The sequence below is a fragment of the Planococcus citri genome, chromosome 1, assembly GCF_950023065.1.
Source record: "Planococcus citri chromosome 1, ihPlaCitr1.1, whole genome shotgun sequence".
NCBI classification, from domain to species: domain Eukaryota; kingdom Metazoa; phylum Arthropoda; class Insecta; order Hemiptera; family Pseudococcidae; genus Planococcus; species Planococcus citri.
This window is the reverse complement of record NC_088677.1, coordinates 50,622,246-50,649,189: the sequence shown is the minus strand read 5'-3', so window position 1 is coordinate 50,649,189 and position 26,944 is coordinate 50,622,246. Positions and strand designations below refer to the sequence as shown.

The following is a 26,944-nucleotide window of genomic DNA, read 5'->3' as shown; positions in this document are numbered from 1 at the left end:
AACGGTGGCGGCAGAAGTGCAGCGTTGACGAAAAAGTATCAAACGTGAATTAATTAATTGCTCGAAAATAAATGGCTCGAATTAAAAAGGGAGTTTCCGCCGTTATTAATAAATTAAAAACAGGCATTACGCTTGATGTAATTAATGAGCCTGGAAAAATTAATTGGCCTGTTTTGTATTGTTTAGTAAAAGTACGAAGCGCTAAGCTGTTCGCCCCCGCTGATTCTCCTGTCTTGCTTTCGCATCGCACGGATTCTACCATTTTCAACGCCGCGAATAGGGTTCTTTGTCGTAGGTTTCTCTCTCTCTCTAACGTACTAAACAGTGTGTATTTTGTATAGCCTTTGCTTGCTCGCTCGCTCTCTCACTCCTTTGCTTTTCTCTTATGCTTACTTGGTGTATCGTACTTCACCATCACGTACGTAGTACATTTCGCTTTTTCTTTCGCACCCTGCACCACTGCACTCCTACGTGTCGTTCATGCTTTCTCCAACAGAAAATACCTATTCACCGTACCTAGTACCTACCACCATGCTACCACCTTTGCTTGTAGGTATAAAAATCTGAAAAGAGTATATTCTACTGCTCGCTAGGTTTTCTCGTTTCTCGAATCGAATTTTATCAAAGCGTATAACTGAGTTGCTTTTATAAGAATACCTGGTCGGTGTTGCGAAGGAGTTGAATTCGGATCGACAGATTTTTGAGTTGTTGATTTTTGATTTTTTTTCTCATTCCTTGGCCACGACGCGATCAGGCCCTACTGAATCAACAAGTGAACTAATGGTCTTGTGCCAAATATTATAAACGTGTGTGTGTACTGTGTAGGCAAGGTTTCATTGTGATCTGTGATCAGCACCATCACCTCTGACGATGAGCATTGAGCATGATTCCAGTGGAACACGAAATTCATAAGAACGAGGGTGACTGCAACAGTTGCAAGAAGGATAAAAAAAGTGCCAATAGTGAATTAATTTATGGTAAAGTTGAAAGTACGCATCCCATGTTCAACTAGCTGTGTAATTTGATGAACGAGAAAATAAATTCCAGAAGGTGGAAGCATCGCAAAAGTTTGAAGATAGAACTGCATAGATATTAGATACCTAGACCTACACTCCTACACCTATACACAATATGCGCATTTATGTAATTGTATGCTTGTGTGGATATACGAAAGTTGAGCTTTTTCTTTAAGCATAATATGTACACATGTACATACGTATAAAGTTTTGTGAAAAGAGCGAATCCACGTTGGTTGCATTTTATTGCATTAAATTGGGTATCTTTCTGTTTGCAAGATATTTATCATTTGGCTCAATTTTTTGGTTAAAGCAAAGTAGACCGGACATGTATTTTAAAAAGAAAAATTTATTTTACAAAATTGATAAAAAAAATATGACTTTTTTTTCAAACAACCTAGACCTAGGTGCATCTTTCAAGGAAAGGATATCAACACTCCACAAATGAAAAACAGAAAATAAAAAACAAACTAATGAGTATAGGTAAATTCAAATTGAAAACAATCATCGTATAAAATCTATGAATAGGTACAATGGTACATATCATACAAGTAAGTCATGAGAATATTGAAAATGTATGAAATTAAAACCTAAAATTACATCGAATTAAGACGAAACCACTGTGTATCCGCATCTACGTGGTATGGTGGGTGAATTTTGCATAGTAACGTTCGCATATTCGGGTAACGAAGCACACATTTTAGCGCACTGATGATCCATTGACAATATTGAAGGAGCATCTTCTGTTTCCATCTCGCCTTCTTCTGTGATTTTGAACTCCAGGGAGCACTTGATATCTCCATTTTCATCCACTGTGCAATTAGAATTAAGTGACAGTGAAGATAGATCTAGGGAGGAATTCTGACGAGAATCGACACTACCACATTCTGACAGCGTTGAGCTTTCATTATCATCAGGTTCTTTATCAAATTGGAAAGTAAGATCAGATGATGTAGGCATATCGTCATTTTGAGCTTCATCATTAGTCAATCCAGACAAGCACTGGATTGTTTGAGCACAAAGGATTTGACAAGATGCAGTACCGCTTGGTTTTGAAGTAGCTTCGGATGAGGTATCCGAATTTGGGGCAGTTCTTTCTCCATTTTTATTATTCTTCACCCATTCACGATCACAAATCAAATTTTCGGCGCTTTTGACCTTGTTCTGAGCATTTTTTGATTTCTTCTTCGATTCAAGTCGTAATGAGTTTGTTCGAAAGTGATCTAGGCTTTTGTAATTTTTCAAAACAGTGCCATTTGAGTGATAAGTATTGCGCCTGATTTCTAAATTCGCATTAGAATTTGAACACGACTCCATATTATCACTTTCGATGCATTCGTGAATGGTATCATTTACTACTGAACTGCTACAGCTACTCAAGCGGTTATTATGAGAGGTGGGTGGCACATTATCAGGTTGCACATATTCGGAATTATCTGCAGCTTCTACTGGTTTTGCAACAGATGCAGGGATTTCAACATAATGATTGAACTTCTTTTTCTTTGGATTTAGTTTCTGTGTAAATAGAAAGTAATATCATATCACATATTTTGTACGTTTTAAATCATTCGTTCGAGTGAAATTTAGAAATTTACCTCCAATGATAATCTAGTCCGATCGTATTGCCTTTGTCCACCGTCGTTATTTCCTCCACTTCCATTACTTATACTATTGGTACGTGATGAAGCACCTGGAGAAAAAATCATTAGAACATTTTTGGAACAAATTTCCATCAGTCAAATTATCCAAGATTACTCACTCGATGATGAACTTTGTATGCTAATGTTGCTACTTGCTGCTTTAAAAGCAGTCAGCATATCAGATTCAAAACTACTAGCTCTATCTCGAGAATTGCGACCTATACAAATAGAAAGTTACAATTAGAAGAAAATTGAAATTGAAACTGAAACAGAAAATCAATCTCAATTTAGCTTACGTTTTGATTTTCCACGACTGAAAAATCTTCGAATTTTCTCCAAAGGTGTGCTTTTCATGTGTTCTTTCATTTTGCGCTGTATTCTATCATATTCTTCCCTCATTTTATCCAGCTGATCCTATTGAATGGAAACAAAATAAAAGTCATTAAAAGACTAGAGCATTTTGCTTTAAAATAAGATCACTTGCAGGGGTTCTTTTTTTTTTTTTTTTAGAAATAGCACTTGAATGTTTCATTTTTCCTTGAGTTGTTGTATGTATTTTTTCGTGTCGATTTTCAGAAGAGTTAAAAGTTGATTTTGTAGAAGATTTAAGGGATTGAAAAATGATTATATGCCTATTTGTAAAGTATTCTATGCAGGGGCCTTATTATGAATGTCCAGATTATTGTTCAAGGATTCTAAAAACTACGATTTCCTTGGGTTCATGATCATGAGCAGAAAATTTCACAGAAACAAGAGGTGTAGTTTCAAAGTAAAATTTTCTTAGTGAGAAAAAATGATCCTTACTTGTCTATCTTTGAATGACTGTTGAACATCGTTTCGATTCTGCCATTTTTCAACCAAAGCTTCAACTTCATTGATTGTCAAAACGTCGTGTTTGAAATCGTTAATTATTTCTAATAACTCGTCATCAGGTGATACTTTTTCTCTGCTCAGTAGATGACTTGCACTACCTGAAACAAGAATTTATCATTTTTTTCAATAATTAAATTTTTATTATTGGAATAAGAAGTACGTAGCCATTCCATTTCAACAAAATCATGTATCGCAGAAATTATGGAGAACTGATTAAAATTGAAGATTCACTTTTCATTCGACTTACTATATTTGGACGTTGCAGTACTATCGGTGGGAGAAGATACTCCTTCACAAGTGTCTAATTTATTAAAACTACCAAAATTTTCAGGAAATTCGCTATTCGTATTAAAACTACTGACGGAGCCAAAATTATTCAATTCTTTTTCTGAAAGCAAAAAATTGATAAATTAAGCACGGCGACTGAATGTAAAAAAGTTCATTTTTAGGCAATATTTACCTATCGGATTCATTTCCAAATATCCCTCGAATTTTTTACCGATTGGTGAAGTCGGTGAATTTGGAGTGTATGGAGTGCATGGCCGAGCAGTTGGTGGAACTTCATAATTTTGAAATGAGGTAAGAGAATTGATGGATGTTGGAGACACGGGTGTGTTCACCATGGATGGAACATGACCTCTTTTAAAATTCATGTAATAAGGATCAGAAGTCGAGCCTGATGGAGAATTTGGAGAATCGGCGATCGGTGGAGGCATCAAAGATGGATCAACTGGTCGAGCCGCTGGTGGAATTAGATAGGTATCATCTACAGGTCTCGGTAACATGTAGTTATTTTCAGATGTGTCTGTAACGTGGTAATAAGCATTAAATGAATCCATAAATTGTAGTTGTAAGAGTGAAAAAAAAAACATTTACTTTTCTCCTTACCGGAATTCATATTTTTCACGTAATTGTATACGTTTGACAGTTCAGCCATATGCTAAAAATGAAACATTTTGTCATAAAACCATATTACCTACGAATTACGATTAATGAATAAAAAAAAATTGAATAAAAAATGAATTTACCTTGAAGTCTTTCAAAATTTTGGATAATTGTGTATGATTCGCTCGTTCTGCTATTTCAGAAGGAGTCATTTGAGAACAGTTACGAATATGGCAAGCTTGTTCACAACCTGGACTCTCCATCAGTACCCAAGATAATTTTTCCAGACCATATTTTGCGGTGAAATGTAAAAGCGTTGGAAATTCTTCATTGCCTGAATGATTGAAATGGAGGTGGAGAATTATAATTTCAAATTGATTTGAAACGTTATTATCTTTTTAACATTTTGAAAGAAAGACTTACTCGTGGTAGTTTTGTCGATTGGAATGCAAGGATTAAGTAAATGAAAATGAGGTGGAACATTTTTTTGAAATACGTTACACAAGAAGGTATCCAACTGATCTTTGTCGTTCATATTCAAATTGAAACTCTGAAAAATGAAATAGGTATCGAATTGAAAACAAGCTGTTTTTGCATTTTTAATACGTTCGTCATTAAAATTAGGCTACACCATTTCATGTCATTTATCAGTTTTGCCAATAGTACAAATTGATAACGAAAAAAAAGTATACGAGTATCTGTTTTGGATTATTAATGCCAAATTTGTACAATTATAATGTTTGAAATTGTCTTCTCCCTCCCACCCCCTCCCCCCAACATCTTTCTTATTAGACGAATTTTTAGGCCACATCGTTGTCCACCTCCCAGCTCTAATAATAATATTATCTAATGATTAACAATATCCTAATTTCTGGTATCTACCGAGAAGTGGGTATAATGCTATATTGATAGATCTTGATTAAATAATTCTAAAAATTACCTGACACATGAAATTAATCGGATTTTCCAGCGTTCGTATTATTTGATCTAATTCTCTCATTTTACTTTCACACTTGACCTGCCTTCTGCCCAAATTTTTGCCATTTTTTTCCACGCAAACGAACACCAACATTGAAATTTGGAAACAGGAAGCTAGAAACACATTGAAACACGCTTGATTAAACGCACCGCCTTGAATTTTTTCTGTGCAAACGTGCTGGCAACCATCCTGACATCTTAACTAATAACATAGTTGGTTGCGTTAGACTGATACAAGGAAAAACCGGATTATATTGCAAAACTTTCGCCAATTACAACATGGAATATAATTGAGCTAATAAGAGGATCATTTCAATCATGTTCGATAAATCTTCACTCGAGGTCGTTTACGTGATTACTTTTATTAATTTTGTTTAAAAGTCGCAACTTTTGCGTAATATGGAATTATTTTGACACTCGAATCGTCTGCGAATGGATTCCATGTGATAAATATCTCAATAATTGAGTACAAACCTGGTACGGAGAATTGTAAAGTATACGGGTTCCTCCGTTTCACCGTTCCGACATCGAGATGTTGTCCATTTTTGTCAATTGTTATTTTGATATCGTCTTTTACCGTGATAGGTTCGTTTAAAAGCACTAATATTCTATTTTGTCCCTGAGAGAGAAAATATTATCGTTTTAGTAATGACATTGAAAAAAATATCATGTGAAAAATATGTGAATATTAAACGAGAGGAAAATATGAAATTTTTATCACATTTTGCACGAGTCACTGGAACTTCTACCACTCGAAGCGGAAGTGAATCATTTGTTCGATTTTACATATCTACTTACGTAGATAAATATGTATACAAAAGTAATAATAATATTATTATGAATTTAAAAAATACGCAAATCAAGTACATATTACGTATAAAGTCGCTCACCACTTTGATTTTTTTAGGCATTATTGAGAAATGAGTTTGTTGCTGTTCCAAGTTGAGGGCTTCTTGTATCTGTCGAGATTTACTCAAGATATCCATGGCCACCCCGAGAAAATCTTCCACCGATATTCTATCCACGTCCTTCACCGTCATTTTCCTCCACAGTTCGTATTTAGGAATAACTGCGGAATAATACAACTCGCATAAAATTCCAATCAAGCGAGTAGATAAAAATATACTGAAATCAACGCTTCATCATACACAAAGGCAAATACCTACACAGTACACAACAACTCGCACGTCAAAAATTTATAATTCTATACTCATTCTCGCGAGTGATCGACAGATGCGGCATATTTTTTTCATTACCTTCTCCTTTTACTAATGGTACCAAGCGCCGGACACCATGCTAAACGACAAATTCCTCCACCCCATCCTCACACATAACCGCGAATGACACCGCAGCCGATATAATCGCCGATATAAATTCCGAACATTTAATCACGCCAATTAAATTCTTCCACAGTAACCCACAAAATAAGAGTCGCTAGACGTCGATTGTGCCAAACGTCTTCATTATTATGGTTCGTGTATGAGGATGAAAAGAATTGCACGACTTGTTTTAATCATTTGATTTTTTTTTGTTGACGTCAGAGAAGTAGGTATAAGTTGCCTCTGCCTATGATAGGAATACGTTAACAACAGCAGTAAACGTTTGCAAAAACAATGACCAAACATGAACGCGATATTGGTCACAAATTTCACTCAAACGTATTCTGCAGCATACAAATTCGTTCTCTGAATGTAGATTAGATACCGTACCTGTTCTAATATGATTATTATCCCATTGCTCCTGAACGCCTAACCCCAACATCAACGCTACCACTTTTTCGGGCCGGAATAATTTACCCAGTGAAGTTTCAGCTTCTGGAATCGATTGGATTTTCTCCATGAACTTCGGACATACAACCACGATTTGTACTCTGGCTTCTGGGTATTTATCAATGGTGCCATTTTCGAGCAACGGTGCTACTATATCTTCTAATTTAACGCTGTGTAATCTGTACAAAGAAATGTTTATTTACGTCAATAAACAATCGATATTCAAAACGTTCAAAGGTCATACCCAATACCTCCTACCTACGTAATGGAGAAATTCTACGATAATTCTTTGTTTTGAATGTGACATAAGACTTGTCTGCTGGCAGGTGGCGCAAAATTCGACACTTTATGGATTCAATATTGGTGCTACTTTTTTGAAACATCACTCCAAAATTCTTGTCTTTTCGAAGACGAAGAGTTAAAAAATAATATCATTTTGAAATTGCTTGCGTGAACTTTTGGCATTTTTAAGGCAAAATTTACCTACTTATATCCTTTATCCTATGGATAAGGAAACGTCAATGAAATTGAAACAGAAAAATCACTAAAAATTATCTTCTGAACATGAGTGAATTTCATTCGATTTTTTTTTTCAAGTGACGTTATTTCAAGTTTTCTGATACCTACGGCTATTCTCAATATGCATTTTTGAGAAATTTTCAATGATTCGTATAATGAAAAAGCATGAAACATTATTTGGCATTTTCAACTTTGTCCAATCGCAAGCACAGGAATGTGTAATTTCAGCCTTGAAAAACGAGAATTTCAAATTTGATCCCCATGACAAAAAAATTCTTCGATCAACCAAATTGCAAGAAAACTGCCCAATTTTCGCATGAAAGATGCAAATTACTAAACCCAATTCTAATGTGAGTTGATAAAAATGTGATGTTAGTCTTGAAAAATTCAACTTCATCTGAATTTTTCACGAGAATCAGTTGAGTTTTCATTTCTACTGCACTTCTCGCTTTTTCCCAGGAGAGGAGGGGGGCTGTAAACTTTTGTGTAAATAGGTAACAAAGCACTAAGTAAATTTATGAGTAGAAGTTCTTGAATGTTTTTTTTTGTCAAAAGTTACTAAATTTTTCCTAAATTTAATTACAATATGGACTAAACGATGTTTCCTGAAAATCATTAGCAACTTTCTGTCTAGCCATTCTGCAACCTCCACTAAATCAGATTTCAATTCAAACTGTTCCGAAGGTGCCATAAAAGAATTTTAACACGTACAACAACTTCGGTTTGCGTTTATTGGAGTCTCTATCAACTAGTCAATTTCAAAGTTGATTTTTGATTAAATGGAGGAATTCTGGGGAAAAAATGAGTTTTCAAATTCAAACGCGACCGCTTCTTTTGGATTTGTACAAATACAAACACTTTGCTCCAAAGCAACCATTTTTGCGCCATTCCAAAACATTTGACAAAAAATTATAGAAAAAATATGCAGAAGGCGGAGCGTTTCATCTTGGCCTCTGATCTGAGTACATCTTGCCTTGGTTATTTTTTCTTAAAACCAAAATCGACGGATTTTACTAATTGTAACATCTTTGAAGATCGCTTTTTATGTACGTGCTGAGATTGGATAAAAGGTATTTTTCACAATAACGGGCGCTAATAGTAGCACTGAACATGATATTCAATAAAAATGATCTAATATCGGAGTAGGTAGGTGCTAGGTAGTAGGTACCTACTTGAACAGTATTATGTTTCGATCAGGCGAAAAAATTGGGAAATAATAGGCAGGTACTAGTTTTATCAACCCTAATTGATATGTACTCGTAATTTATAGAAAGTATTTGAAATAACAAATTCTATCGTAATGATTCATTTCACTTATTATCATCATTTTCCGTTACATCGTGCAATATGGCTACATGTTATTTATCTAAGTTCACAGTAGTTGATAAAAAAAATATCTACTAAAAATAACATCCGATGTAACGATATTTTTTAAAATTGGCAACCCTGCGATCATTCAAATAGAAAGAAAAATGGAAAACTCAAACCAAATTTTCAATTTTTATTAGTATTTTTCTGGAGGAACCTATCTAGTACCTTACCTACACATTTATACCAAACACTACTGCAAGTTTTTATGGTCTTTATCAGCAGCTTTGACAATTGATAATAACTTTAACATTTAAATATTTTAATTCGTTCCTGATAAAAACTCTGCTGAAAAAACTTTGATTGTTCCATCAGACTCGATAATTCGGATTTACGTAAAAATATCCTATAATGAATTAAACGAGTAGATACGTACTTGAAAGATGGAATATTTCGGTCTTTGGAAATCTGTTGGAAACAGGTTATCAGGTAATTACCCCAAGTCAAGGATGTTTCGTTTTCGCCACATGATATCAACAGTACATCCAACTCATCTTCCATTTTATGCGCTAATAAATCAATCAAAAAAAAAAAAAAAATCACTCAATACACTGAAATTTACTCGAAAATCATCTAGATAAGTAGGTGGATCGTAAAAGTAAAACAAAAAAACAAACTAATGTAATCGCATATACATATGTACGTTTAAAGTCTATGTGTATGTACTCGCAAGTAAATAAGTATGGTACGCGATTGTGCTAGGTAAAGGCAACCGTACATCAACGCGACTCAATCACGAATATAATTATTAAAATGTTATCTATAAATATACGCGCGATGATTATTATTATTCGAAAAGCATCGGAAAACTTATTTCTGACATTGTTGCACTGGTTAGATAATGTCGTACTTCCTTTGCACCGTAAACGTGTGATTTATTGCGGTGCTATCCATGGAAGTGTTGACAATCGCACGCGACTTCGCATCCGGTTATAACGATATGCAAGCGAAGATACATATTTCCTTTGGCGATAAATGATTCGAACTTCGAAGGAAGTGAACGATACGACGGTGCATCCAGTATCCTACCTGCCAAATTGAAACACCCCTCCGACCCTCGATCATAACCACCAGTAAATGAAAATAACCACGTGCAACATTCGTCGTCCGACCAAATTACGATAAAAGGGTTGAAAAAAATGAAGAAAAAAAATTCCATTAAATACTTCTGGTTCGATACAGCACTCTAATCTGCGTATAATTTATTAGATGTGATTTTTCAGTACGCACGACGAATACAGCAGACGCAATCCAGTTTTGGTACTTTCATTTTTTTTCTGTAATCCGTCGATGACCCGTACGAAAGTACTTCCTATATTTGCGCGAATCGATTCACTTTAAACAAACTGGTTTAGAATTTTTTTTGGTAGTGTTTATACCGTTCATTGGGCGTAATCGGCATATGCGATAGGCAACACATACGAGTACGTTCGAGAGAAATGCGAATTTTAATCGTTCATTGTTCAGCTGTAAGCTATTTTTACGTAATCAATCGTAATACCTATAAAAAGCGTCTATTTTTAGGAAGAAATGTTCTGTTTCTAAAGATGGAAATGAAAATTTTGCATCTTGATTCATCTCGTTAGATCTTTCTAGCTTATGCGATCAAAGGAAAATAGCAGTTTCCAGAATCAACTGATTTGAAATTTGAAAGCTGACTTTTGCGTATTTGATTGGATCGATTTCATTATGTTTTTCACTTGATCAAGAATCATACAAACGCTTTTAAAATGAATTACATGCATACAACCAATTACAGAAATGTATCGGATTCCAAAAGGAAATTCATACTGATGAGTTGAGGGGAAGAATTTTCAATAATTCTGCACCCTAGTCGATGACTATTTTTCTGGTGTGATAGTGCAAAGAATTTTTGAAATAATTTTTGTAGACATTTTTAAAGAAGGAAAAGGTCAAAAAACGTAAAAAATTGATGTCTTTACAGGTTTTATTGACAGATTTTCATTTTTGCACAGAATTCCTCCAAGGAACCTATTTTCAAGAAACCCCCTCCCTCGATTCCCCTAAGCAACGATTATTTCCTTTTGAGAAAGCCTCCAATGTTTAAAAAAATCTGCATGAAAAATTGTAAAGATCTTAAAAATATTCCATTTCTGGTCTAAACCCTTCTAAATAGGTAAATCTCTTTCCAATCAACTCCTGTTGTAATGATCCGAAAGTTGGAAAAATCAAAACAATGGAATAGAATACATTGACGTAATGATGTATCTACATGTTGAGTTTTCAAGCGAATGTTCCTTCGCTTCTTGTTTTTTTTCTTGACCGAATTATGTGCGTACATAATTGAAGATTTTTGTTCAAATTTCAAGTGAGAAATTTTTTCGTTCGAGTAAGTCATTTTTCATTGGGCTTCCCAGCACGACTTCTTTTTACCAGCATTGTTGGAGAAATTTTTTTCATACGCCGAAGTTGCCATATAAGTTGTATTTTAAATGTTACAGATTGTAGTTACGTTGATCCTAAAATTGAGCACACATTGTATTGCGTTAATGCACCTATACCTACTGTATTACCTACATTCATGTGGTTAAATTAATGGGAAAAAACCACGATACATGAATGACCAAAGAATTTACCTTACTCTTACGAAACCTTAAACTCAGCGCGAACTCGCGTATTAAAATTTTAATGCGATATAGTTAGGTATAATATTATAAAAGTATTTGTATAATTATTTAAAGAAGGGAAAAAACATTTGAAAAAACTTATCGAATAATTAAAAATTGAAGTGGGTCATCGTACTTCTTTTGCTATACATAACTAACTATTCCTACAGAAATTACTGTAATTTGATATCAGATAGGTTAATACATTAGATAGAAGCTATCCTTGACAATTGAACATAAACAATATCTCTTATATCTGGAAGAAAGCACTGAATAACCATGACGCTGGCGGCGTTATAATATTTTTTCCCATATTTCTTAGCGCTACATTCTTCGAATGCTTACTTCGGGTTACTTTTTTAATTACTTTTGACGAGTAATTTTGGTGTGGATTTTTTTATGTTTAGGTACCCACTTGGTAAAATTTTGTTTGAAAAAAATTCTTGACTATGGATAAAATTGAAAATAAATACATATAAATATTGGATACTTGTGTGAAAAATTACGCACCTTCTGCCTATAAAAAAGTATGCACTCTACGTTGCTTTACATTATTAAACTTTTTACGAAAAAATTGAAATGAACTCCGCTAGTGCTCGAGACGAACAAAAATTTCACCAAACTAGTGGAGAAAAAACGTATGTACGTATTATATGTACCTAATTTAAATCCGAATCGTAGAAATATATAGCCAACCATGTAAGTACTAAAAATGGCCCGCCGTTTACACTCTTTAAGTAAATAAAAATTAAGAGCAGGTAAAAATGTTCAACCTGTTGCATCCGTTTTGTACCTGCACCAAAAACGCACGTTGGATAGAACGAATCGAATCGAAAGTAACCTGACCCAGTTACATCACTTCACGACACGTTTATTAGAAGTTGAAAAAATTTTCAAAAAACACCGCGACGTTTTCACATTTCGCACGAGATAGCATTAATTTTTCGTAGCAACTGTATCGGCACCAGAAGACGATTCTTAAAGAATATGATTAAAGACAATACCATAATTGTAATACACATGATTCGCGCTTAGCACACTTGATCACTTGTAAATATTGACTCTTATCTGTATAGTCTGTACTCTGTACGTTAGATTGTGGCCAAGTGGCGAGTTTTAGCGTCACAAGTCACAAATATAAAACAGGATTGCACTCCATCGTCGTCGGATGACTGGAGTAGCCGTCAAGGAACACCACGTCATGTTGTATAATATTGTGAATTCGTCGATCTCGATGGTATGGTTTTTATTACGTAATTATTTCAGCTTTACTCGAGACAGACGTTAATAAATTTTCGGTGAAATTCGATACAAATTATGATTACTTTTTTTTCACAATAGTACCTATAGGTAGGTAATTCAAGTTCGTGTGATTGCAGATGCAGAAGTACGAGTAGGTACGAGCGAAATTTCAATCGTAATTAATCCACATTGAATGCCTAACTAGTGACGAATGGTGGGTACTTCAAAAAATTTACTCAATCAGAAAATTTTGAATATAAAATGTTGAACGAATCATTTCGTTCTTGAAAATTGTATACCCACAACGTCGTACGATTTAATTTGTGATTGGAATCTCAGGCATTGTACGAGTATGTAATCAAAATCAATATTTGAAAACCGCATGCACAATCACAGCATGCCATAATAAATTTTAAAATGAAATGAAGTTTTTTTGAGTCACTAAAAAATTGTAGAGACATTTTGCTCCTCGAGCTCATCTATTTTAAAGCATACAACTTCGAATTTTGATCAAGATTTCATATATTATTCTGATAGTGAAAACCATTGGAGAATATTATAATGAGATGGACAGAAATCCCTTGTGCTATAAATAATTAAAATCCAAATTGGATAACATATTGAGCCATTTTTTTAGTCGACATTTTTTAGCTTCGTGTTTCAGATTTGAAATTGATTGTCGCAATTTATTGAAAGCTCTCAAGACGATTTTAAATCAACGTGCAGTTGATTGAGGAGGTCAAAAATTGAATACAGACAGAATTTCAGCAAGAAGCAGTTTTTTTTCGCAATTTCTAGCCAAAAAACAAAATTGTTGGTCTATTTAAGGTAAAGGTGAGACCTTTTGGAATTTTCCTCTAAATGTACCGTATATAGAGGAAGAGGGTTTGACCTATTGGAATAGTTCACATACATTGCATTCCATACTTCTGAATTATTCAAGTCTGAATTGATACAAACTTTTCTTCAATTTTAGGTACATATTATTTTGTATTTTAAACTTAGCTATCAGAATTCGAAATCACGTTCTTCAAATTTCGAACTATATATAGGTAGCACTTTAGTTGAAAAACAGTGGATATTTGATTGCAGTGATTATGAAAGTGCATAAGTGATCAAAACTATTCAGAAGAATTCTTTTTGAATTAGTTTTACTTTTTGCAAGTACAGAGTATTCGTGAATTTCTTCTACTTATTTTCAAAAAAGTGTAAAGTTGTTGATTGTTCAAGAAATCGAACACAAATCGAATTGAGTGAGAATCGTATTCATATAAATGAGCAAACGACTGTTTTACCATGAAAATCCGGGAATGTAGCAAGTATGGGAAATTTACTAGTTGATGTTATCAACATTTTTTTGTTTTGCCAAGAAGTTGAGTCAAGATTTTGAAAAGTTCAATTTCTTAAAATTAAAAAAAAAAATAATAATTTCAAGTATCTAACCAAAAATTAAAAAAAATTAACCAAAAGGCTCCTATAGCAATTCGAGTGACCTATATTTACTTAAAAAGTACCCTAGCACGAGCCCCTGCGACTTTAATGCACAGATTTCCTCATTCATTGATTAAATTTTCTCTATACATTCTCTCAGTACATACTTGATATGCCGGTTCCAGACTATGCGCGGTTCGCGTTTCGTGGTTCGCATTTTGAGATTCGTGAAGGATTCGCGATAAAAATGATGAAATACGAAACACCTCGAATTTGCACTCTACACACTATTCGTATTTCGTCGATATATGTACATTTGACAAGAACGAACTTGAAAATTCGTCAACGAATCGCGAATCCCTTTGACGATTCGTCTAAAAACCGCCCGGTCGAGAGATCGGGCGCGAAACGCGAAACGTGAAAAAACTGATTCGTGATGATTGCGAATCACCACGAACAGGTGCGAAATGTGATCTACACACTATTCGCAGTTCGCGATATATTCGCGAATCATGTTTTTTTCGTGGTGATTCGCGCATAGTCTGGAACCGGCAATAAAGCCTTTCATTATTTTTCAATTTGTCATTTGTCAAAAAAAAAAAAAAAAAAAATGTAAATAAAACACGAATCTTCTTTGCCCGAAAAAACGCTCGACCATAGACCCCGACCCGTACCCAAACAATCAGCCATCCTTATCACGATGTTGGACTTGTAAAAATTTACTTCGTTGATCGTTGATCTAATCGCAAGCAATAAATAAGATGAGTTCTGAGTAATTTTATCAAATTCAATCGCTAAATCATACTAAAAGAAAGAAAAAACGAAGAAAAATCCTACATGTAAGGTACTTCCATCTTTGGAAGTTTTGAAAAACACTCAGTTTGCTCAGCAGCAAATGATACTCGTATGTAATATCTACAACTACAACAAAGAACTTTGAAATTGCAATACAATGAATAAACACTAGAAAGATTTTTTCCCTTCAAAATACAAAGTTTTCTCTTCCAGTTGCACATTGCGTTGTGTTATTTCGAAGATTCAACGGCGAGTCTTCGCATTGGCACATACTACATGACCATATAGTCAAATTTTTTTAAACAATTGCTGGGAAAATGGGAAATCATGAAATTTTCGCATAATGACGATTCGACTACAGTTTTAAGCGAATTCAACACCACAGATGGCACATAACATAAAACTGTCATTTCCCAAGTTTCATTTACTACTCGTACTCATTATAGGATTTTTCATTATTTTCGTATGATTTAGCGATTGAATTTAATAAAATAACTTGGAACTCATCTTATTTATCGCTTAGAATGAGCTTACGATTGGATTAACGATCAACAATCAACAGCGTAAATTTTTACCAAGTCCAAAATTTGTGATAAGGATGGCTGATTTGTTTAGGTACGGGTCGGGGTCTATGGTCGAGCCGAAAAAACTTCATCGCTGAGATAAAGATAACGACAAAGATATGAAGATAACACAATGGCTCAAAGACAATAGGATAGGTACATACAATTGATCAATATAAGTATCGACAAATTCAAACGTTTTTTACCTTGGTTTTTTAACCTCGATTCAATTTTTCATTATCTTTAAAGGCTGAAGATATAGGTTGCGATTTTTTAAAATGTATTTGCCATATTCATTGAAAAAGGATCTGAAAGCTGCAGGAGCAGATGATTGGAAATTTAGATTAAATTAGATCATTTATGTTTTCTGCTTTTGTTCTTTATCAGTTAATCACGAAGTGAGAGATTTCAAATTTTGTTTCAATTTGTAGATAGAAAGTTGAGTATAGAGATTTTGAGAAACAATCGAAAGGAAAAAAAATACGAACTTGTGATTAAATTTTACATAAGATTGCAGAGATAGCATTATAAATTACGTGATTTGTATTTAGTAGATGAATAAGTTTGGTCATTCGCATTTCGCAGAATCAATCAGCAGATAAAACAAAAAATGATAGGAGGCACCATGCCTTAAGCTGATATCATTTTGGGTAGGCCTATTCATGGTTAAACTAACCGATAAATTGTGGGGAAAAAATGAAAAACTTACATTGAAAGGAAGAGTAATGTAGATCGTAGATCAATTCGAATATTTATCTGAATGGTTGAAGACTCCAAATATAGGAATGTGAAATTTCGCCATGAGGTTTTAATTCACTTCTTTATTAAAAAAAAAAAAAAAAAAAAAAAAAAATGTAAAAGAGTTTTAAAAAACAATCGATCTACGAGGTAATTCCAGTCCATAGTAATTACTCGCACGTATCAAAAAAAAAAAAAAAAAATTCGCGAAAATAATTAGCTTCAAGGTTTATTGTATAGGTAGCTGTTACATTAAAAAGCTTTATGACACTCGGCACACGACTACTCGATGCTCTTTCAAAGCATATGATACGTAGACATCCTAACAAATGCACTTGCACATATGCTGGGATATTATAATGTACTCGTGAGTATGATTCGATTCGACATTAGCATGGTAATAGTTTCGCGGGCGATAAGGTTATCGTTGTAAGATTTTATTATTCTACACAGCGGGCGTCATGTTGAATTATAAACATCCCTTTGCCATCAATTAATTGTCATGAAAATTCAACTCTTGAACGAATCCATCCTAATATAGGATACACATCGCACAGGAAAATATAAAAGCTAAGATTTGAATTTGTAAACAAATGATAATCATATCCCCAGTACGGCGACAGCGACGTACTCGTATAACGCCCTGTGCATTTAAATACGCACGTAAACCTTAAAGTCGATTCGGTCATTGTTTGGTTTAAATCTTAGACGAAAAAAAAGAAGAAAGAAAGAATGTGTAGCCGATGCGTCGAGTTATGTATCCGTGTCTAAAAACTACCCTCGACTGCATATGTGACCACTACGTAGTTAATCCACACACGTGATACACGTAGGCATTTCTGTTTGAAAGAGAAAGAAAACAAAATGAGAAATCGGCTGGTTCGTCCTTTCGAAAACGAAAATACTCGTAATAATAAGGGCAGTATTAACCGTCAACGACGTATTTTTGAAAAAATCAAGGGTACTGTGTGTTTGACTTTGTATGTACATGTACATTTACTCAAATCAAGGATAAGAGCAATTTTTTCGAATTTAATGGTCATTCATGACTCAAAAAAAGTAGCTGCCGAGATATTTGGTCTTGATTTCAACGAAACTTCAATTTTTGAAAAGTGCATATTTCAACCTACGTACTATCAATTGATACTTGTACTGAGTACCTCGACTACAGAAACGAACCCAAATTTTGACCGGTGTCAGTAGAATAAATCCAAAAATATCCGTTTATCGCAAATTGAAGCCAAACATCTGAACATTTAACCTAGTAGAATGGTTCGCCCTGTACAAGTGTACACATCAAAAACACGCCGCAACCTTTGATTTTCACATTAGTATAGGCATGTTAGTGTTATCGGTCAAAGATTCGCTTCATTTACAATTCATCATTATTGGGTGGGTATTAGTTGAGAATGAAAAGAAAATAAGTACTAGAAATTAATCTGAACTTCAATAACGTTTGAATTGATAGGTAGCAATATCACAATAAAATGAAGAAAATAGGCGTATGAGTAATTAAGTACCTATCTTTGAAAATCAACTGCTCGCTATTTATGAATTTTAGAACTATAGTCATATAATGTCAAATAAAATCTATTTATACCTACCCTAAGTATTTTATTACGAGCGACAAAACGCTCTGCTAATTAGGTATTTATTTTCAATTTTAATGAGAAAAATAGAAAAAAAAACATTGCTACCTACCAGCTACATATTTAACGATTTTCTTTTTTTAACAAATAATTCTGTGTCGTCTGGACAAACTTCCGTTCGAATTAAACTCGAACAGTAGGTATCTAATTAATCATAGAAAACGTCATACTACGTTTGAAAAATACTTTTGATGCTTGTGTGAAGTGGAATATCTCGTTTTGCATTCAAGTAGACATATTTCATTCATTTAAAATGAAAATAAAAAAGTAAGAAACTATCGTTATATATTGGTAAATCATTTGTAGAAGTATCAGGTTGGTAATTGGTACCCCGCATATTGGTAGTGATACAACTGTTTCGCAAAATTCCGATTCCTATTTGCTAACATGATCGTTTAAAAAAAAAGTGAAATGATGATTTACGTACGTAAAGCGCAATTTCTAGTGAATAAGTTGACGTGAGATTCTATCTGCTTGTGAGTGATTACTTGGAAGGTAATTCGTTGATAATCTAATTTCCAGTGATCAATGCGACAGTTGATATATCTTTTCTTCATTCGAAGGATTGTAACGACTATTTTATCGTAACTATACGGCCAGACTTTGTTGCGAGGTGAAAAACCATTTATTCTAATTTAGATAGATATGCCATAAACTGAGCAATTTTTTCAGATCTTTTTTTGAAGTGAAATTATTCAAAATTCTGTTCGTCAATATTTAAAAGTTTTCGCATTTTTCTTGTAAATTTCAATTAATTTGATTCATACCTTGTCGATCGTTGGAATGTATTTCTATCGTATTGATTTTAATGGTAAATTCGTTGAAAACAGTGACTGCTGATATCATGACATTCTAGTGAAAAATTGAATAATTGTCACGAATTAAAGTTATACCAACTCTTATCAATAATTTTCTCGCAATTTCATCAAAATCTGGATACAATCATGAAAGAGTACAATGTAGTAGGTCGAGGTACATACGAAAAATTAGATGAACATGTTGCCCATCTGTGAACTTGAAGGAACAAATTGACATAGAAAAAAATTAATTTTAAACGAGTTCTTGGGTCTTGAAAGTGTACAGAAGGTACTTGCATATACTGACAATTTTCTGCGAAAAGAATTTCAATCAACATCACCTCTTTTCTTCAGAGCCAAATGAGCTGACAATTTTTTTAATTCGGGTCCAAATTGATATCATTTACTCACATATAGCTTGCTCCAGCATTTACATATACCTACTTTGATTCTACTTGAAATACTAGAAAACGTAAAAAAAAATCTACAACGATTTCGCCTCGTTTTTCACGCACGTCTCGTTCAAGGCTATAAATAACAACTCGATACTTTGCTGGCTTACTAGACGCTGAATTTTATTTAACATATGCATATTGCATTGTTTTTGTGAGCTGCACAAACTGCAATGAGCAATTAACGAAGACCAACGATCAGAAAATGTGTATACAGACACAACATGAACTCGCGATAAACGTTAAATTTTCAATCTCTTCGAAACATTATAAAAATTCAAAAATAAACATCGTAAAAAACGCGTAAGACGTTTGGCTTCTGCTGTATCTAATATAAACTAGGTAGGTAGGTTGTAGGTATTGGAAATAACCCTATGTACTGTACTCGTACAATGTACTGTAGGCATTAGGTGATTGGTTCAGCAGTAATGACAAACTGCCATGCAATACTCAGATCTCATGTAGTTTATTTTATTCGAACCCGTAGGCGTATTGCACACTTATTCATATGCTTGCAGTAAAATTTAGCGCAGCGGGTTCATTCCTTCGAAACATTTACGCCGCACTTATGGGAATAATATTCTTCGAATTGAATATTTAATAGAAGCAGATGTGGTTGACTGAAAAATAGGAAATTGTTTTCACAGTACGTTTAAATATTCGACGTTGATTTAAGCGTACAAGATTTGCAAAATTTTGACTCTTCTGGCTCCATTTGAACTACATATAGATATATGGGTGAATGGCAATTCTGATGTTATTTTTTTGATCACAGCTGCGTATTTCTATTCGGTTTATTTGCCATGAAAAGGGCGGCGTGTCTGAGCAGTTTTATGCATGGTTACAGATTTTTTATGAAAAATTAAAACTTTATAAAGAAAGAGAATTTTAAAATCAGTAGAATGAGATTGAGATCGCCGTGTAAAGGATACACAACAGTAGCTGGAAGGGGGGTTTCTTTAGGGAAGTTTTTCATACCTACGAGTACATATGAGTACTTTAGAGTCAAACCCAGAATTCTCCACTTTTCACCATTTTGAGAAAAACGCAAAAAACTGATGAAAGGTGGGAATCAGTAGTAGCAGGTTTCTGATCTCGCCTATGTATAGTGCTTCGGGTAACAATTGAATTGACCAAAAAAAAATTTTTTTCAAGTCTTTCCATAGCAGTAATTCACGATACCATTTTGGAGAATTCTGGTTTTGACTCCAAGTCTGTAAAAAATATCAAAAATACACGAAAATGCTTGATAAAATGAGGGATAATTCTAGATTCAAGTCTGTTGAAAGTATCTCAAGGTTGTTTATAGTTGACTGAAATGAAAAAAAAAATTTTTTGAAGTATTTTTTTTCAAAGTTTGACTCGAACCTGGTACTTTGGACCCCCTAACCATCATGGTATCGAATGGGTAAAATGTTGAATGGCAATTGATGCGTACCTACTAACTGTACCATAAAAAGACCATAATCTCATTTTTGAAAATTTTGGACATTTTTCGGAGTTGGACTCGGACCCGGTACTTTGGACCCCCCTGACTGCGTCATTGTGTCAGATAGGTAAAAACGGAGAATGGCAATCGATGCGTACCTACTAACTGTACCCAAAACGATCATAACCTCATTTTTGAAAAATTTGGAGAATTCTGGGTTTGACTCTAAGGTACTCATATAACAACGCTCGAAATTATTCGAACTTCTTCACACTATATTGAAATTTTCTGTTTTTTCCTCTTTTTTTTTTTTGAACTTATGCAGAATTCTCCCTTTTGAGAAGTTTCCTATCGTTCTCATCAGTACACGATATTCCTAGCTATTCATGCAATTAATGCTACTTGTATCTAGGTCATTCAATTCCAAAAAAGTAAAAACAAACGGCATCGGTTAAATAAATACACGAATGAGTAGAATTGTTTAGAAAAAAAATCCGTAAAATGAAACGAATTATTGATTATACTATATTTTTCAATTGAACGAAATCGTCTTGAATAAACTTCCTGTTGGATTTACTCTATGATGTTCGAATCAGACACCCATCTTTTTACTCTCTTTCTTTTTCGTGTACGTTTTCGAAGCATAATATTAACAAACTTCCTGTTTCACATTTCACAAATCTTCATGTACGTGTATGTATATTATCATCAAACTCGGTTCATTTCTATTTATTTTCAAGGAAATTTCAATTCAATTTCGGGCCGATGCCCTCTTTATTGTTTTTTAATTCGTAATGAACTGTACTCGTTCGACTCCAGCTAAAAAGAATCCATCAGGTTTTTGTGAAATGAAAAATATTTTGTAAGTTTGAGAAGACCAATTTGAAAAAAAAATTACCTATCGTGTTTTTGCCTAAAATTATAATTGGCATAAATTTTTTACCTTTGATTGAGTTGAAATTTGGCTCTGTGAAAGAGCATGTCATCTAGACCTCGGAACCAAGTTTTGAAACGAAGTTGATTTTTCAATTTCTGGCGAATTTTTAAAAATGGTAATCTAAGTGTGTTATTTTTGCAATTGTCCTATGAGTGTAGTAATTTTTTGCAAAAAGAGTGGGTAAATATGGAATTAAAAATGTGAGATTCGATTTATATGTATGCATATAAGTCGACCCCTGAATCGATTGTCGCCGCTTTCGAATTTATCTGGAGCCCCCAACAAATTTCTAATCGCTTCAGAAAGCGCGTTGTACGAATAATCAATTTCGCCAGCTGAAGATTCTGATTCAATCCTATCATGAATTCGACTTTCCAAATCGATTCGGAGAGATAAATCGCAATTATATGTACGAGGCGAAGAGTCAAAAGAAATTCAAATTCTCAATTTTTGCGATTTCTAAAAATTAAACTACCTATGTACTGTTTAAAATTGATGAAGATTTGAGGAGAACGAGTGAAGGAAATAAACAGCCTACATAAATTAGTAAAATTTTCATGAGTAGAAAACTGAAATTATATTCCCTCTCCGTATTCAGTTTTGAGAAAACCCTTGATTTTTGAATAAACCGACAGATTTCAAATGATTCTGAGAAAGTGCCGTTTTTTCGCAATGTTGTAAGTGCTGAATGAAAAATCCACGATTTTTTCTAGAATTTGATTCGTGTAGACTGTAGACATACCTGCATAGACTGTAGAAATCTCGGCAATCAGGGGAAATGGATTACCTCTCACAAACACGAGCTACGAACCCTTCCTACTCCCTTTCCTCCTAAAGACGCATTCTATCTCCGATGAAGGAATGAGAAGGGAATGAAATAAAAACTGTTTATCATGTGGGTATAATTAGCACTTGACAGATGATAAGATCCCATACTAGAATTTGTCATTTTTTTTCAATAAGTATTTCTGCATCGAAATATGTTTTGTAAATTTGAATTTTTTTAAAAGTCAACTTTCATAGGTAGTAGATGAGTCACAAAATTTTGAAACATGGCCTCCTTTATGAATTTCATTTTTAAACATGAAGTAAGCTGTTTTCATTTTCATTCTCAAAGTACCTACTCGTATTTCCTAAACGCTTAACGACCATCAATATACACACACCAAATAAATTGATCTTGATAATATAACGCTCGCGATACGGTACTAATTAATAATTTCAATCGTATTACATAATCAGTAGGGTAGGTAGAGGTTCCTAATCTTTTTAAAAGAAGTACATTTTAGAATGAGGGAAGATATAATCTAATCGATTAGTTTTATTTACGTAAATGGCTCACCTTTTTCGATGGTTATCCGTTTGAATTTCCTTCTAATTGACGACTCTCGATTGAGATTTTCATCATTTCTACCAGCACTAAAGCTTCGATCACGATTTAAAAATGATCCAATAGAATGCCTTCTTCTTCCAGGAGTTAAAATTCGTTGCGGTGACGAACCCATCAAGTTATAATATTGCGAGTTTATGGTAGCATCGGATAAAAAAACGTCTCCGTCGTCGTTACCGACACCTCCACAATGAACCATGTCTTGGTGGAGTAAATCATTCGAACCGATAACGTTTCCGATGCTTCGGTGTCTTTGATGCTTAATTGAATACACGGAGGGTGCTAAGTCGGATGGTCGAGGTTTGCCTTGAACCAAAAGATGAGTATCTGCGCTGTTCGCTCTCAATAATGATCTGAAATTACGTTTCGGACCGGAAGATGAAGTGTTTTTTTTGGAGGATGCGTTCGCTGGTAGCGTAGCACTCGATCTGTTTTCGTTCCATCTGCGTATGAAATTACTCTTGCACTTTTTTTGAGCTTCGCTTGGGAATGAAAAATATGATGGGTTGTCTGTAAAATGTTATCAGATAGAGAATTTTAAAATTTCGAATTCGAGAACATCTTCAATCGATTATTAACATTACTATAGTTAGATACTATTCGGACTGTAAAACTAAATATCTACTTTATTCGAGGATTTCAATTTCTGAATTCTTGATCATTGAAATTGGTCTGTAATTTTACAGCTGTTTGCCTCCCTCCCTCCATCATCATCCCAGTGTGCACTTGACTACCTACTTGAAGTCTCGAATCAAAAATGGGCTAATGTCAACCTGTTGCGTTATAGTACATCAAATATACTCGTATTTCATCAATACAGGAAACTGTCACTGTTGGGTGAGAGTCCCTTAAAACCCCCATACTGAGAACAAATGCCTAGAAATCTTTTCATCTGATTCACCGTGAAACCTCGCACGCCTACTAAAGGTTCTACAGTGATCCTCTTGACAAACTGTAAATGTTGTTGGAAGGATAATACTGCACAAACTACCTAACCAACAGGTCATTCTTTGAAACTAGAAACAGTGGTTGGAAATTTTAACCGTACAATTGCGCTCGTGTGTTGGAACAATGCATTTCAACTATGAACTAGCCGGAGCCCTGACAAGCTAACATACGAATGAGAAACAATTTACCAAAGCGTATTATCTTAATTGATGCAATCAGTTCAATAATAAAAAATATGCAGGAAGTAATCTCGTATTCTTTTCATCATCTACTACAGACTTCAGAGATGACCACGTTCTAGTATTGTGTACATTTGTGAAAATAATAAATGCCTCGAGGGATGGTAGTAAAGTGCACCTGAACAAGTGTACTTGGGTAATTTTTTTGAACAATAGGTAATGTTGTAAAAATTCAGTCACGTTAGTAAAAATCACACTCACCGATAGCATCCATTATTTTTAATTTTTCTTCAGTAAAGGAAGTAGGTATATTTTTTTTCACAAAGGTGTAATTTTCTTCCTTCAAATAACAATTATCAATCTTGTCACGTGACACCTCAAACACTTTTTTTAGTCAACAATGGCTCGATCGTTCGTCGCCAGCGCTTTAATCCAATTTTATATTCGGATTACTTATTCTTGTCATCTCCGTATCGCGCACCTGAAAACCAGACACAAGATAAATTATTTAAACAAAATTTATCGTCTTCCGCTGCACTAGTGGTTCCCAAAGTTGCATAGAGTTTTGTTCGACTTCATCAAATACCTAGCTGCCAAAATACATAGTTGTAGGTACTTGATATGATGTTCTTTTTAGAAAAATGGAATTTCATGTGTAAGTTGAGTTTAGTTAAAAGCAAGCATTTATTTTAGTTTATAATTGAGGCATTGAGATAGTGAAATGTGTGTGAATCTATATTCATTGCTACAATAGGGAATTATGTGAAAAAAAAATTATTCTGTAAGGGAAAAAAGAGCATTACACTTCATATCAGCGGAAACATTCGCCTTTCACTGAACGATTATTTACAATTGAACCACCCTATATTTCGTTTAATTTTCAAAAAAGTGGAAAAATTTGAAAATGTGCTGAGAGATTATCTCAGTTTAGGGAGGATTCTTATTTTAGGAGCCTACTTACACCATACTGATTGAAAGAAAACAAATGAATAGGACGTAGGTATACATTTGCTTACCTACTTAAGAAAAATCGTCCTCCCCTCCCTCAAAACAATCCCCTTATCTCATTGTGGTTGAGATACTACATACAATAACAATTGAGTACAAGCAAGAGGCTCGGGTTGTATCGAATATAGATCTCGAGATCCAATAACGAAGAAAGGGGGAGAGATGGTTAATTTTTTAACACTTACTGATTTAAAATCTGAGTAAATTGTTTCGACGATGAGTTCCAAAAGTAGTATCTACAGATGATGAAGTAAACATCGCGATCGATTTAGTAATCGAATAATTAATTAAATGAATGAGAACGCTGTCGAATTTTATAAAGTACATACAAGAAGACCGGCACTACAACCGAACCACTACGCGAACGATAACGAAACCCGCATCCGCGATGCTTATTCGTATTTTGGAAGATAAACAATCACATAGTAAAGCAGCATGCACGACGTGATCGTTTCAACGATACTGATAACCATTTTACATCGTCTTCATGTAAAAAGAAACACGGTGTCTGTGTTGCCTACAAGTACATACAGTCAGCAATCATGAAGGTTCTTGGCAAGACACAGACACAGGGTTTATTGTTAGAAAGGGTCTGACGTTCCCGAAAAAAAATACTACACAAAAACTAAAGACGCATTTACAAGCGGCTACAGTATGTGTTTGCGTGTGTGTGTCTGTATTCGATCTTGCGTCTTACTGATTCATACTGCATACTACGATGAAATTTGAACATACACGAGATGGGTTATCCAAACACTTGGTTTCTCCAAAATTGCCAAAATTTGTAAAAATTATTGTAAATAACTTTTTAATTTCTATGTTGTTGTTTTATAAGTTTTCAAAAGTTGAAATTTTTTTGTTTTAAATTCGTTCTTATCAACTCGTGTGACTTTTCAACGAATTGAGATAGAGAAATTGACATTGAAATCAGGGCCGTACCGGGAGGGGGGTGTAAAGGGGAGCAAGCTCCCCCCTCCCCTAGCTGGCCGGAAAATGGAAAAAGTTGGCAAATTGGCGTCTTACTCGTCAGTTGGAAAATAAGGTTCTAATTGAAAAAAATTGAAAATTTTGAAAATTTCAACTTGAATTCCAACAGGAATAGGTAGTTGCCAACTGGATTTTGAAATACCAACTGAACTTCTTAATTCGTTACACTAGAAAACATCGTTTTTATGCATCTCAAAATACTAATTTTCGAGAGCTTTTAGCTTTTTTTTTCTTGTTCAATTTTTCAAAAAAAAAATATTCGAATTGCATCGTTTTTTTGCCTCTTGAAATACTAATTCGAGAGCTTTTACCCTCGCTTTGCTCGGACTCATTCGATTTTTTTTCAATTTTGAATTCTTCAAAAAAAAACATTCGAATTTCAAAATTTTGAAAGAAAATAAATCTCTCGAAATACCTACTAATTTTCGAGAGCTTTTGCCCTCAGTTCGCTCGGGCCCGTTTACTTTTTTATTTTCAATTTTGAATTTTTTTTTGAAACATTTGAATTTTAACCGTTTTATTTAGAAAAATTGGTTGGCATACTTTTTTTCGAAATGTTGTTTAAATTTTTCATTAAATTTTTGTATACGAGTATTCTTCAACTTTATTAAAGTTGTTATGTTTAAAAAGTTTTTTTTGGCCAATTTTTTTACATTAGCAAGAGCCTTAAAGGTGAAAATAAAATCAGAAATTGAAATAATAAATCGTAGTTCTCAAGTAACAT

The 26,944-nt window shown here is 34.1% G+C and overlaps 1 protein-coding gene across 4 annotated transcripts; it reads right to left on the bottom strand.

Moving 5' to 3' along the window:
- Window positions 1–1,345: 1,345 nt before the first annotated feature.
- On the bottom strand, window positions 1,346–25,736 carry LOC135832524 (phosphoinositide 3-kinase adapter protein 1-like). Of its 4 annotated transcripts, none has more exons than XM_065345818.1 (18): window positions 25,419–25,736; window positions 24,487–24,706; window positions 23,051–23,608; window positions 9,425–9,557; window positions 7,102–7,340; window positions 6,283–6,461; window positions 5,867–6,011; window positions 5,355–5,506; window positions 4,838–4,964; window positions 4,558–4,748; window positions 4,406–4,469; window positions 3,990–4,334; window positions 3,777–3,917; window positions 3,461–3,627; window positions 2,953–3,070; window positions 2,776–2,874; window positions 2,612–2,706; window positions 1,346–2,531 (listed from the first exon to the last, which is right to left on the bottom strand). In XM_065345818.1, exons 2-18 carry the CDS (start codon window positions 24,497–24,499, stop codon window positions 1,623–1,625), a joined length of 3,675 nt encoding a protein of 1,224 aa, XP_065201890.1. In that variant the 5' UTR covers window positions 24,500–24,706; window positions 25,419–25,736; the 3' UTR covers window positions 1,346–1,622. The 4 variants fall into 4 exon arrangements, with proteins under 4 accessions (XP_065201890.1, XP_065201891.1, XP_065201892.1 ...); XM_065345819.1 differs by having other exon boundaries at window positions 4,418–4,469; window positions 25,419–25,734; XM_065345820.1 differs by lacking the exons at window positions 23,051–23,608; window positions 24,487–24,706; window positions 25,419–25,736 and adding an exon at window positions 16,416–16,927.
- Between the last annotated feature and the right edge of the window lie 1,208 nt (window positions 25,737–26,944).

Bases quoted from the DNA above. Each gene is read 5' to 3' on its own strand.
- LOC135832524 (XM_065345818.1), bottom strand. The intron at 2,875-2,952 runs GTAAGCTAAATT...CTATTTGTATAG, and splicing joins CAGTCGTGGAAAATCAAAAC to GTCGCAATTCTCGAGATAGA. The intron at 2,707-2,775 runs GTGAGTAATCTT...TTTTTTCTCCAG, and splicing joins CATACAAAGTTCATCATCGA to GTGCTTCATCACGTACCAAT.